This window comes from Caenorhabditis briggsae (genome assembly GCF_000004555.2).
Source record: "Caenorhabditis briggsae complete genome, chrII, whole genome shotgun sequence".
In the NCBI taxonomy this organism is placed as follows: Eukaryota; Metazoa; Nematoda; class Chromadorea; order Rhabditida; family Rhabditidae; genus Caenorhabditis; species Caenorhabditis briggsae.
The window spans coordinates 4,815,170-4,829,408 of NC_013486.2; the positions used below are offsets into that span (position 1 = coordinate 4,815,170).

The 14,239-nt window shown below is 32.4% G+C and overlaps 2 protein-coding genes across 2 annotated transcripts in view; both read right to left on the bottom strand.

Annotated features, from left to right (window-relative positions):
- Window positions 1–8,088: 8,088 nt before the first annotated feature.
- On the bottom strand, window positions 8,089–12,764 carry CBG04249 (the record flags this gene model as incomplete). Its single annotated transcript, XM_045242022.1, has 10 exons — window positions 8,089–8,208; window positions 9,035–9,144; window positions 9,357–9,560; window positions 10,123–10,250; window positions 10,275–10,534; window positions 11,228–11,534; window positions 11,723–11,844; window positions 12,218–12,339; window positions 12,542–12,683; window positions 12,738–12,764. The coding sequence occupies 10 exons, from the start codon at window positions 12,762–12,764 to the stop codon at window positions 8,089–8,091; spliced, it is 1,542 nt and encodes a 513-aa protein (XP_045092622.1).
- Window positions 12,765–13,324: 560 nt separating this feature from the next.
- Window positions 13,325–14,239, bottom strand: part of CBG04252 — a gene marked incomplete at both ends in the record, with an annotated part of 9,913 nt that continues 8,998 nt past the window's right edge. Inside the window, 2 exons of the mRNA XM_045242023.1 lie at window positions 13,325–13,453; window positions 13,486–13,647. Of these exons, the coding sequence (XP_045092623.1) occupies window positions 13,325–13,453; window positions 13,486–13,647 (291 nt within the window). The remainder of the gene's footprint in view (window positions 13,454–13,485; window positions 13,648–14,239) is intronic.

The following is a 14,239-nucleotide window of genomic DNA, read 5'->3' on the forward strand; positions in this document are numbered from 1 at the left end:
ATTTGGGGGTACAAAATATTGAGAAAAAGGTTTAGTTTATACCCCCGAATTGTTGGTTTTGTACCCCTAAATCACTTTGTACCCCCTTGTACCCCCGAATTATCGTACCCTCAGAATTATTTGCCTCGGAAATTTTAAAGTTTGAAAACCAGAAAATTCAAATGCCCAAAGTACGGAAATTCAGAAGAATAAAAATTCAGATATTCGGAATTATGGAATTTGGGAACTTGAAAGTTAGAGCACTCGAAAATTTGAAAATCCAATATTTCCAAAGTTGGGGAGTTCAAAAAATTGAAAATTCAGAATATCAGACAGTTCAATTTCGGAATTTAGAAAATTCGGAAAACCTTTGTGAATCAAAAACTCAGAAAACAAGTTTTAGAGAAATTATGAAAATCAGATTTGCGTTAAAAATTTTAAAGTTTGGTAATTTATCAATCTCAGAAAGTCAGAAATACGGAAATTCGAAAATTTAAAATCCCAGAAATTATGAGATCTGAAATGCAGTATTTTGAAAAATCCAAAATTCGAGAGTTCAAAAATTCAGAAACTCGAAAAAACTAAAAATGTAAAAACCCAAATGTTTGAAAAACTAGAAACTCGAATAAAAAAATCATCAGGGCGGTTCGACGACCTGAATATTGTTTTAATAATTTTTGAAATGTGTACTGTAGAAAAACAATAACTTCTCCAGAAGACGCCTGAAACAAAATTTCAAAAAAAAATTCGGGCATAAACCAATACAAATTCCAAGCCCTTTAAGTTATCTTTGAAGGGGTTAAAAGTTGCACGACATACATTCTCACAGACAGATTTGGTTTTTCTTATTAGTAATGGTATTGATCTAAACTTTTGAGATCCTAATTCCCCAAATTTGCAAAAAATACCATGATTGGTTTTATACATTTAGAATTCTCAGAATATTAAAATTTCCCGATTTGCAGGTTTAAGAGTTTAAGAATTGGAGAATTTCAGAAGTTTTTTCATTAGTTTTTCCGTCCTCACAGTTTCTACGTTTATATTAAAAATACATTTTTTTCTATAAAACTACAGGTGATGTAAGCCAGGAAGTTTAGCCCCGTAGGGACAAAAACAGGCTTTCAGTTAAGTTGAGGAAAATTAACAACACAATCAACTGAGACTTCATATATTTTTCTCCGGTTTTAAGATTCGAACGTTTTTAGTGAAGCCAGGAGATGTAGCCGCCGACAGGCGGCGGAAATCGACAGGTAATTTCACAAAGATGAATTGGAGAAAAAAAGATTTTTTTTAAATTTCGATTTTTTTTAGCTTAGATTTTTTTTAGCTTTTTTGAACAATTTTTGAGTTTTTTCAAAATTCTGATTTTTATAATTTTAACCAAAACACATTTTTTTCGAAATTTCCAGTAATTTGATGTCATGTGGAAAAACCCAAATTTAAACCTCAAAAATCCAGAAATTTGATTCCAAAAAACCAAAAACAAAGACAAAATTTTCAAGTGTTTTATGGAAAACACTTCCAGGCTCCGCCCACTTTTTCCAGAAATATCTTCGAAAAAGTTATTTATGAATAGTTCTTGTTGTTTTTTCTACTCAAAAAATAAAAGAAAAAATTGAGGAAAAAATTCAAAACATCCAAATTTTTCTGTGTCTCTTCTTCCCATTTTTTGGGATCCGGGTCGTCGTGTTTTCTTGACTTTTGGGGATGTGTTGGACAAAACAACAATAGTGAATCATTATCCAAAAAAGAAATGTATGTATTAGGGATGTTTGGGGAGAGAAAAAAACAAGGAAATAAAAAAGGAAGTTCGAAATTGAAAAAATATATGTCTGGAATTAAATATATGTTAAATATATAAAATATATGTCTGAAATTGAACGTTTTTTGTTTCCTGTTTTTTTCCGGAAAATTTCTGGAATTTTTGGAGTTTCTCTGGATTTTTCAGATTTCTTGGGTTTTTTAGATTCCTTCACCTTTTAGCACTTTTGAAAATTTTCGGAATATTTATTCGTGTTTTTTTGAGCTTTTAAGCTTTTGAACTTTGAAATTCACGGTATTCAAAAATGCTTAAAGTTTCCTGACTTTCTGAATTTGTGATTTTTCGAATTTCTGAATTTCCAAATATTTGAATTTCCGAATCTCCGAATTTCCCAATCTCCGAATTTCTGAATTTCTGAATTTCTGAATTTCTAAATTTCTGAATTTCTGAATTTCTGAATTTCTGAATTTCTGAATTTCTGAATTTCTGAATTTCTGAACTCTGAATTTATGAATTTATGAATTTCTGAATTTCTGAAAAAAAAACCACTAAACCAAAACCTCAAAAACCTAAACTACAAAATATTGACATCCATTCAAATGGAACAAATAAAAATAAAAAAGAAGTTACATTGACATATAAAAATGTTGACTAGACAAAAAATGGGACATTTTTTTGAGGAAACACAGAGAAAAATGGGACAAAAAATGGAACGAAGTGCTCCGAGGGAACATAATTTTTTTCACGGACCACTGAATTTTCGTTCTCGGTTTTTAGCTCCTTTTTCGCTTTGAAACTGTTATGATTCAGGAGAAAAAACATATTTTTTTTGTTTTTTACTTCCAGTGTTTTATTGGTTTTTTGAAGGACCATGAGGTTTGTAGAGGTTAAAAACTCAATTTTTAGAAATTCGGAAATTCAGGAAAATTTCAAATTTAGAAGCTCGGAATATCAGGAAATCCAGAAGTTCAGAAAATCAGAACAACATAGTCATTTTCAAAAAAAATAGAAGATTCAAAAAAATTTTCTGAAGTTGGTGTGACCCCCCCCCCCCCCCCCCCATCTTGACAAAATTCTCTTGGGACCCATTTTTTTGAAAACTGGCTAAACACAAAATTTTTATGTTTGGAATGGAGTTGAAGGCCCAAGAATTGGCAGTTTACAAGAATTCCAGTGTTTTGGAAAGTTGAAAATTGAAATTTTCGGATTCGTGAATTTTTGAATTTTTGAATTTCTGAGTTTCAGAATCCTAGAATTTTTAGAATACTTGGATTCTTGATTCATAGCATAAATTTCGAGAAATTCAGAATTCCAGAATTTCTAAATTTCCGAATTTCCGAATTTTTTAATTCCAGTATTTCAGAATTTCCGAACTTCTGAATATCAAAAATTTAGGAATTTAGAGTTTCAGAAACTTCGTTATTTTGGTACTTCCAAATTTTTAAGTTTCAGATTTTATGGGATTTCAAATTGCAGATTTTGAAAACCTCATGGGATTTAAAAAAAGGTTCTGCTAAAAATAGGAATTTTAAGATTTCAAAGTTCCATCAGATTTAAAAAAAAAGGACAACAGAAATTTTCCAAAATTAGAAAGTTGTAAAATTTTAAGAAAAAATTATGTGGCCAAAAAATGTGAAATAGCTTTTGCTGAATTAAAAAAAAAAGGTTTTTTTCTCAATAATACACACATACCGTAAAACCTGTAATAGAAGGGCCTCCTAACTTTCAACTTTGAGCCAATTTCTCTCGGTTTCTGTTAAAGATATAAGAAAGTTGGGTATAATTCAAATATAGCCCCCCACCTCAATATGACCCCCTCCCCCCACCTTATAAACAACTATAGTAGAGCCCCCCACAAGTACAAAATGGGTGGGGGGGGGGGGCTCTACTGAGGTGTGGGGGGCTGAAGTTGAATTGGTTGATTAAAGTATGACCCCCCACTAGTACAAAGTGGGGGCCTATACTTGAAAAACCTGGTATTCTTAAAATATGGCCCCACTCCTCCCTGCCTTCTTCAATTAAAGCCCCCCAACCATTCAAAAATAGCCCCGCCCCCCCAAAAAAAGAGAACCTTGTCTGAGCCCCCCACTTTATTCAAATATGACCCCCACCTATTCAAAAATAACCCCCACCCATTCAATTTTAGACCCCCACCAATTCAAAAATAGGTCCCCACCATTTTTTGGCCTAAGCCTGAATTTTAGAATGTTTTAATTTTGGAAGTTCTTCTGGTAAGATATACATATCTGACAAGTATTTTTCAGAAAAAGTTCCCAAGAAACAAGGAAAAATGGTAAAAAATGACACAAATTCCGATAAAATCAAAGAAAGATTTTAAAAAAAGCTTAAAATTTGCATCATGACGGTTACGGTGGCTCTACTATGGTTCATTTTGGGGGGGCTATACTTGAATTGGGGTGGGGGCAATATTTGAATTCAGCCGAAAGTTGATAACCAATCAAATGTTCACTATTTTATCATTAACATTTTATCAGTTGACTTAATCTTGATATCTCTCATAGGAATCTAGATAATTAAGCTCAAACTTTACATCGTGGGGGCCCTTCTATTACAGGTTTTACGGTTTTTTTTCGGAATTTTCAGGAGTGGAACCAAAAGATTTTTTGCGAAATTTAGACTTTTAATGTTTTCTTTTTCTGCAAAAAAAGCAAAAAATCGAATTCAGTTTTCCGTTTCCTTTGTTCTCGGAAAATGCGATAAAATTTGGAAAAAAAAAATAAATTCGAATTTCGTGAAATTCGACAGAGCAGAAAACGAAGAAGAGGACGTCTTCTTCTTTTTTTCCTTCTGAAATCTGAATTCAGAATCGGCCAAGAAGACGTGCTTTCTTTTTTTGAGTGTTCCCATTGGAAAAAAGACCTAAAAGGGACCAAAAGGAGCAAAACGAGTGGAGAAAAAGAGTGAAATTCAAAAGTGAAAAATTGGGAAAAAAACGAGAGAAACAAAAAGTGATTAATGGTTGAAAAGGAAATGGACCAGGAGAGATTTTTGGGGAATAAAAGAGGGGATTGAGGAATCAAAAATCGTTGGAAAAAAGGAATAATGGAATTGAAATTTTATAAAGTTAAAACTTTCAGAACTTTAGAATTTCAGAGACAGTCAAAATATCTGACTTCAAAAAATTTGGACTTTCGAAAAATGTTAATTGTTTTGAATTGTTTTGAATTTTTGAATTTTCGGATTAAAAAATTTAAAATTTCAGATCTCGACTATTCTACAAATTGTTTACCATAAAACCTGTAATAGAAAGGACCCCTAACTTCTAACTTTGTGCCAATTTTTCTCGGTTCCTGTTGAAGATGTCAAAAAGTTGTCAACTGATCAATTGTTTGCCATAATATTAAGAATATTTGGTCAGTTGACACATTTTTTATATCTTTCAAAGGAACCGAGATAATTGAGCTTGACAGTTTGGGGGCTTTTCTATTACAAGTTTTACGGTATTTCTTGAAAATGCCGATTCTTAAAAAAATGTTCAGAATTGTTTTGATTTTTTTTGAGATGTTTGAAATTCTAAACTTTTTGAATTACGAAGCTTCCAAATTTTAGAAGTCGTCTTTTCTAAAATATTGGAATTTTTTCTGAAATTTTGGCAAATTTTCAGAAAAACAAATTTATTTAAATTTTTAATATTTCTGAAATTGTAATTTTTGTTTTTGTGATTTCAGATTTTCAAAAATTCAAAATTTATTTTCTCAGGATCTCAGACATTTGTGAATTACTGAAATGTTCAGAATTTTGATATTTCTGATTTTTTAAATTCCTGAATTTTCTGTATTTCAGAATTTCAAATATCTGAACTTCTGAGCTTTAGAATTTCCAGAATCATTAAAAATATTTCGTAAAATTCCCATTAAAAAAAGTCAAAAAATCTTTCAAAAAAGAGAAACTAACACCCTTTGGTCATTTGTCTCTCTGTCAAAAGTTGTATCTTTTTGCCGAAAAACCAACCAAGAACTTTTCCAAAAAAACATTTTTTTGGAAAATGTTTTGGTGGTTGTTTGCTCCAAAAAGAGCAAGGATTTCCAAGGATTTGTGTGCTCCATGTTTGTCGAAAAAAACGAGAGATTATTAAATTTAGAAACCCACTCTCTCAAGATATTTTTTCGAGTATAATTGGAGAGAGAGAGAAATTGAACAAACTAGACTTTTTGAGAAAAAAAAACGTCAGAAATTTGAACAAAAGGGGAACAAAAATGTCCGGAAACTGGAAAGAAAAAGTTGCAATTTTTGGTTTGAGTGGGTTTTTAAGAGTACACAAATCACAGAAGGATTTTGGGATCCTTGGAGTTTGAAAATCTTAGAATCTTGGAGAAACTTGAAAAATCAAAATTTAAGAAAATTTGGGAACTATGGGAATCAAAATTTTTCAGAAATTTCAAAATTCCGGAATATGTGATTTTTGGATTTCTTATCTAAAAAAGAGAACATTTGGGCTAAAAATTGGATACCGTGAAACCCCTAATAGAAGGGCCCACACTGTCAAGTTTGAGCTCAATTATTCGCACTCCTATAAGAGATATCAAAAATGTGTCAACTGATAAAATGCTGCTGATATCATAGTTAACAATTTATCAATTGACAACTTTTTGATATCTTTGACAGGAACCGAGAAAAATTAACTCAAAGTTAAAAGTTGGAGGGACCTTCTATTACTGGTTTTACGGTAACTCTGAAAATTGAGAATTCTAAACATAGAAATAAAAATTAACAGATTTCATGTAATCGAACTTTTTATAGTCGGAATTACTAAAATTTGGAAATTTCCAAAAATTCAGAAACTCTAAAAATCTGAATTTGAATGTTCCATAAACTTTAAATATTCGGTTTCCCAGGAATTTAAAAAAAAACGGAGAAAAATTCAAACATGAGAAAGTCATAAATTCAGAAATTCAAAAATTCGGAAGTTCAAAAATTCAGAAAGTTTCTGAAACCTTCTGCTTCAACAATGCTCTATCTCGTCAGACAGAAATTTTTAAAAAAAGTTGTCAACTACAAAAATGAAGCTCTTCCTTTGTTTTGTACACCCTGAATATTTCAGACAAATTGAACAATTCTGGACCAGGTTTTCAGGTGCCCGAAGTTAACCAAAAAACCAAAATATCATTTTTTTAAAAACTTTTCTGAAATTCTCAAAAAAGCGCTCTTCGTGCAAAATTAAGCTGTAAAAAGTTATGAACTTTTCGTTCTTCTTGTCTTTTGCATCTTCTTTTTTTTCCTTCAAAACGAGGAAATGACGAATCATAAATTTTGTGGGAAGAAAAAGAGAAAGAAAAAGAAAAATTTTGCATAAAATTTGTAGTTCGGAACATTTTTTTAAACATGTAGTTTGTTTGAGAAAAATCGGAACAGATACGGCATTTTTATGTCAAAAAATGATTTGAAAAAAATATTTTTCTTGGAATTTCCTGGAAAAGTTAAAAAAAACCCAATTCATTGAAAATGCGAAAATTTCGAAAATTCAGAACCAGTCCTCAGATGTTTGCAATCCGTATTTCCAGAAGTTTCTTCGAAATTCGGATTTCAGATTCTCGGGATCTCTGAATTTCCTGGAACTTTTAGAAATTCAATTTTTCGAATAATTTTTTAAAACATTATCTGAAAATTCTGAGAATTTCAGATTTTTCAAAATGTTAACGATTTTTCAATAAAAAGTTTCGAATCTTGCATATTTTTTTGAAAAAAATCATTTTTGAAAAATTTTTGTTTTGAAAAAAATCATTCTAAAATTTTTCGAAAATGCATTTTTTCAGAATTTCCAGAATTTTGTTAAACGTGTTTCTTAACTTTGGAATTTGCTGAAATTCATAAAATTCTCAATAGAGCGCATTTGCTGACATCTGAGTTTTCAAAATTTTTCTTAAAAATTTAGCTTTTTTCTCCGGAAAAAAAGGAAAAAAATGTTCCAAAAGTTTTGAAACATTTTTCTTCTCAAAAACGAAAAGAAACAAAGTTTTGTGAAGTTTGTCTGTGTGTCAGTTTCATTCGTGTCATGTCCATGTTCCAAACGGCGCCACATCTCATTTGGCTCGCGGAGCCATCATTTATGGGCTCTGGAAGGAACAAGAAACTTTTTTGAATTTTTCAATTTCGGCCAATTTTCTCAACAACAAAAAAAAACTAGCTAGAAATTCTTGAAAATTTTGGTTAAAAAAGCATTTAGAATTCATTAAAAATAGAGGAGACAATGCAAAAAAGTTGGGGAATCAAATAAAATAATTGAGGATATTATGCAAAAAAGAGAACGTCGAGGAGAAAAAATATTGGAAAAATCCGAATTTTTAGGATTTTTGCCAATAAAAAAAAGAAAAGAAGCCATTTGACAATTAAATTATCGAATAATCGTTATCCGAATTTCTCTTGAATTTTATCTTTGGAAGATTTTTAGAAGACGTTGCTGATGATGGAGTGGTGGATGCTCTTTTTTGGGCTCTTCGGGGAAGTGTCTGGAAATAAAATATTTTTGGGTGAAAAATGGAAAGTTTTAAGATTTTCAGTTTTTCGAATTTTCAGAATTTTTTTTCGCAAAATTAAAAAACACCAATTTTTCAGAAAATTCTGAAATTTCAAGAAATTTCAGCCAAAAAATTCCGAGTTTTCAGCCAATTTTCAGACTTTTTTTTCGCAAAATTAAAAAACACCAATTTTTCAGAAAATTCTGAAATTTCAAGAAATTTCAGCCAAAAAATTCCGAGTTTTCAGCCAATTTTCAGACTTTTTTTTCTGTTAAATAAAAATTAAATTTGCATTAAAATTGTTACTTCAACTACTTTTGAGTACTTATTTAGTATGCACAAAGTGCAGTATTTCATGACAACTTCGTGAGAAAATGAATAAAAAATTTATTTGGGTTGGAAAAATTTTTTTCCAGGAGGGAGAAAGTTTCGAAGCGGGCGGTTCGAAAATGTCGCGGTTTTTTTGAAAAATTTCAGTTTCAAAATTTCACTGTTCAAGTTCTGAAACTTCACAGTTCTAGAATGACTAGTTTGTAAATGTTCTTGATTTGGAATTTTTCAAAAAACTGATGTTATAGAACGCCACAGTTCCGGAACCACAGTTCCCTGTTTTGGAACGTTTCAAAAAACCAAGTTCTGAAAAGTTGCAGTTTTAGAATGACCAGTTTTTAGACGGCTCTGAATGGCAAGTTTCACAAAACCCAAGTTTCAAAACGACGCAGTTCTCGAATGGCTAGTTTATAAATGTCCATGATTTAGAAAACTTCATAAAAATCCAAGTTCTAGAACGTCGTAGTTCTAGAAATGTACCCCGTACCGTTTTCGAGTAAACGCCATTTCTGCTCTGCCACGTGCCAACTAGCGGCTGCCATGCTCCATTGAAAATCTTCTGATAATCAGTGGTTACCACTTTCATTATCATTGCTCCTGAAAAATAATAATAATTGGTGGTCTAATTTTTGCAAATTCTAGGCCATCAAGCTAAGGGTGGCCTAGAAAACCAAATTTCTAGGCCACCATTACTTTGCTCGTCAAATTCTAGGCCGTCCAGTTGAAAATTGGCCTAGAAAAATGCATTTCTAGGCCATCATTTTCTTCAAAGACCTAGAAAAACCTAAGCGATTTCATGCTTTTCTTACCCTCATAACACTTTCTAAATGAAATTTTCATCTTCAGCAATGGCGCTCTATCGCCAATATTCTCCGTTTTCACTTTTCTAAATTCAGATGACGTGGCGGCAGAATTCCGATGATGAGGTTTCGAAGATTTTGAAATCATCAAATTGTGATTTTCGTCTTTCTTGGGCGACAATGGAAGAAGTGGACCCGATGAGATTGGTTCATCTGAAAATGGATTTTTTGGGGGAAAAATTTCAGAAGAAAGAGCAATTTTCAGACAGTGATGCGGTTTATGATTGTTGCTAATACATTCTGAAAATGGGAAATCGTCAAAATTTAGGCTAATTTTCAGAATAAATGAACCAATTTCAGACAAAATTCAGCGAATTTCAGGCAATTTTAGGGCAACAAAATCAAGAATTTTCAATTATTTTCAGTTGATTTTAGATCATTTTCTGCCAAATTTCAAGTAATTTTCTGTTAATTTTAGCATTATTTCCAGCCTAATTTCAGAGTATTTGTCGTCAAAATTGGGCATTTTCAGCCAATTTTCAGACTTGTTTTAGTTTTTATTGCAAATTCCGAAAATTTTCAGCAAATTTCGAACTTTTTTCAGCGATTTTTCACAAATATTTCCAGTTTCTTCAGACCATTTTTTAAGAATTTTGTATTATTTTCAGTCAAACTTTACACTAATTTCAACACATTTAAAAACTTTTTCAGAAAATTTTGGCTGTTTTTAGGCCTCATCAGCACAATTTAGCTGTGTTTTTAGCCAATTTCAAACCATTTTTCAGCTCTTTCAACGTCTCCTTGGGCACTTTCAACACCAATCTCGGCAGTCTTCCTTTGAATTTTCGAACGGGCGGCTCTTCGACTCTCTGATGTTTTCTCTCCATTTCCTCTCGTTGTTTCCTCTCTTTTTCCTTTTTCTGATACAATTTTTCCAGCAGTTTCTCTTTTTTTCTCTCTTCCCGTGCCATTTGTTCATTTCTCAGCCGTCGTTCGTAATTCGTTTGCATCAATCGTTTTCGTGTCATTTTTGGACCAGAAATCGATGCATTTGATGGCGTTTTTTCCAGTTTTTGAGTCCGTTTTTCCGATTTTGGCAGACGATATTTATCGAATTTCGGCCATTTTTGTGGGATTCGATCGTCTCGATCATGGTGTTTTGGCTCGTAAATCAGTGGTGGATCGGCCTGCAAAATTTTGGAGTTTTTCGGCATTTTTTCCGGATAAAATATACATTTATCTGGAGTTTTTTTCTGTCTGAAAATCCTTGAAAAAATTTGAGGTTCCCTTAAAAATTGATTTTTTGACATTTTTTCTTGTTTTTTTTTTGAAATTTTGAAATTTTTTTTTTTGAATTTCGGAAAACCTAAAAGTTTTATTTTTTAGAATTCTCAAAAGTTTTGCCTGAAAATCCTCAAAAAAAAAATTTTTTTTTTGAATTTCTTTTCTAAAAAATTGATTTTTACAGTTTTTCAGAGATTCCTAAATCTCAAATTGTCTTTTTTGAAAATTCAAATTCTCGAAAAAAAAACAAAAATTTTTGAATGTCTCAACAATTTTCGTTCAAATTTCTTGAAAAAAAAACTATTAAAATGTTGAAAATTCTCGAAATTTTTCTGAATTTTCGATTTCGAAAAGTTTTGAAAAATTCGGTTGAAAATCCTCAAAAATGTGATTTTTTCTTAATTCTCAAATTTTCAATTTTTTTTGTGAAATTCAATTTTTTCTCGCATTCCGATTTTAAGAATTTTTGAATTTTTTTGATTTTCTCATTTTTTGACCCAAAATTTAAATTAAAACATTTTGATTTTTCACTAATTTTCAGCCAATTTTTCGGACTTTTTCGGATATTTTCAGTCATAAAAAAGAAAAAAAAATACTTTGAATATTTTGAGCTTAACGACAGGTTCTGGAACAGTGTAAACTGGCGGCGGTGGAACTATCGGATCGAAAATCGGGATGAATTCTTCGAAAAGTCGTTCAGAAGACGTTGGAAAATATGGAATCGGAGGAATCGGAGGAGGTGGTGGCGGCGGTGGAAGATGATGAATTTGAGGGGATTCTGATGGTGGTGTCGACGGAATTTTTGTGGAATTTGGAAAATCGGGAATTAGGGGCGTGGCTTCAGCATCGACTTCGGAGTTGTAGCCGAGTTGGTGAGGGGACATGTTATCGTAGATTGGAATGCTGAAAATCGATATTTTGAGATTCTGAATATTTAAAATTCAGAGATTTCGGGATTTTAAGGTTCTAAATTTTTGAAATTTCGAACAAAAAATTTTGGTCCGAAGTACAGATTCTTAGAATTCTGAAAGTTTAAAATTTCTAAAAATTTGAGTTTTTGAAAATTTTCAAATTCATATAATTTTCCTTACTTATAACTCGGCGGTGTGGGATGTCGAATCACTTTTGGTTTTTCCGGTTTTTTCAAATTTTCGTTTTTCAATTTTTTCGATTTCAGCATCGCCGCAGACTCGTCTCCGTGAATTTCGTAGTTCTGAAATTGGATTATTTTGGGATTTTTGGGATTTTCGAAAGATTTTTTAGATTTCAGACTTTCAAAACTCAAAAATTTGGATTTTTTGAAGTATGTTTGGGATTTTCTCAGAACAAATTTCGAATTTTTAATTCTGGAGATCTGAATTTTCTAGAATTTTCAGATTTTTATAATTTCTGAATCTTGGAATTTGGGATTTTTCAGATTTTTAGAGAGGTAATTTTTTGAGAATTTCAAATTTTTAGGTTGCAGAGATGAGAATTTTCAAAGAACTCGAAAGTTGAAAAGTTTTGAAATTTTTTGAACTTTCAAAACTTTAAAAAATAAGAATTTTCAGAAATTTTCCCAGAATTTCCCAAAAACTCTCCCATACTTTCGGCGGAAATGGTCGAACTTGTTGTGTGTACTCCAGAAGGCTGCGCAAATCGACATGATGAATTTTGAATAAATATTTCAAATCGATCGCCGAATTCAAGCCGATTCCCGTTCTTCCAGCTGCAAAAAATTTAGATTTTCGGAAATTTTGAATTTTTTAAAAAATGTTGTTCTTCTGTGCATCCTGATGTCCACAGATGTTTCAAAAACATTCTTAAAGATTTTTAGATCGTCTTAAATTTATAAAGCCGAAAATTGCTTTTCCTGAAAAATCGATTTTTCAATTTTTTTTCCAGAATTTTTCCATATTTCCCGAACGAACAATTCTCCAGAAGTGCTCGACACGTGTCACCCATCGTCGTCAGCTTATCGGCGACTAGACCAACGAGCCGGGCATGCGCAGCTTCGTCGATGCTCGTAAAATGCAAATTGTCGACAATACGGCTTATCGAATCGCGTAAATTCTAGAAAATTCGAATTTTTCGACCCTAAAAACGGGTTTTTCGGCAAAAACTCACATGTAAAACTGCATTTTCCGGTGTCATCGTGCGCAAGTAACTTCTGAAAAAAAATCGAAAATCATTGCAAAATACAGTAGTTGCAGTTCTCGCTGCGGTACATTGCTACAAAACGCGGCATGCGCCTTTAAACGGACTACTGTAGGTGAATTTTTTGCAGATGTTTTGTTTTTTTTGTCGTTTTCGGCCTATTTCCACCTATTTCCGTAGATTTTTTTGCAAAAAAGAGAGAAAAGTTGAAAAAGAAGATGTTTATTGATGTCTGGGTGCAGTGCGGACCATTCCGAAACAAGCAAAGTGCTCAAATAGACAAAAAAGAATACAATTTTCGAAAATCAAAGAAACGGAAAACACCTAGAAAACCCCATGAAAAACTAAAGAAACAAGAAGATTAACATACAGAAATCTGGAAAAAAGTGAGTAAATTTTAACACAGCTTTTTGGGAGGCACTGGGAGATGAGAAACAATAGAAAATGGGAAAAATATTCTAAAGACTACAAGAAAGATATGAAAAAGCGATGAGTCATCTGGGAACAAAAAATCGAAAATTCTAGAAATTTCCAACAAAAACAAGGAAAATCAATATTTAAGAAACATCCAGTCGAAGTGTGTACTCTTGGTCGATTCCCAGATAGCAATCGCTGAGAATGTAAACGGAAAGCGAATGTTTTCCTCTGAACATTTTTATCATTGAAATACGCAAATTTAAGCTATTCTAGAAAAAAAAAATCAATGTTCTTACTTTGCCGCTGGAATTCTGATATCCAATTTAGCCGTTGAACGTGTCGAATGCGACCCGACGACGGTAGTGGTATTCAGAATTTGATCGTTGAATTCACGGCCGACAATGATAATCCATCCGGCTTGTTTGGGTTTTGGCCATTGTGGGAGGTGCATTTGAGAGTTGTTCTGTAAGATTTCGGCATTTTTGGGATTATGAATTCTAGAATTGCGGAATTTTTGGTACCCAAATTTTTGAATTTGGAGCCGTTTTTAGATGCTCAAAGCATTGTTGCAAACAGGCCGGCCCGGGCAGATGGCGGGCCGGCAGATAACTCGGCTTCAGAACAAGATATTTTGACGGATTTGATATATGATAGATCTCGACGAGGTCCATCTTACCTATACCAGGATGTTCGACTTGTTATATACTAACATGCCGCCCACCATGTTAAATTAGCTTAGAAAACACACCAATTGGAAATCAGACAATTTCTAGGTCATAGAAGTTGGTGGACTAGAAAACTCGACTTACAAAAGTTAAGCCATCCCGACACAAAAGACTTATCAGTGTGTAAGAGGAGGGGCGTGATGATGAGATTAGGTACGTGGACTGTCCAGAAGTCATTTGAAACTGTTATAGTCCATAATAATACTTGCATTATCATATTGAATGAATGCTTATTTCCCGATGGATAATTTGAACTAACTAAGGACTGAATCCAGCGGAATCTATTGGATTTGGAGGAGGGAGAATGGACTATTTTTTTCTTTTGGGGGT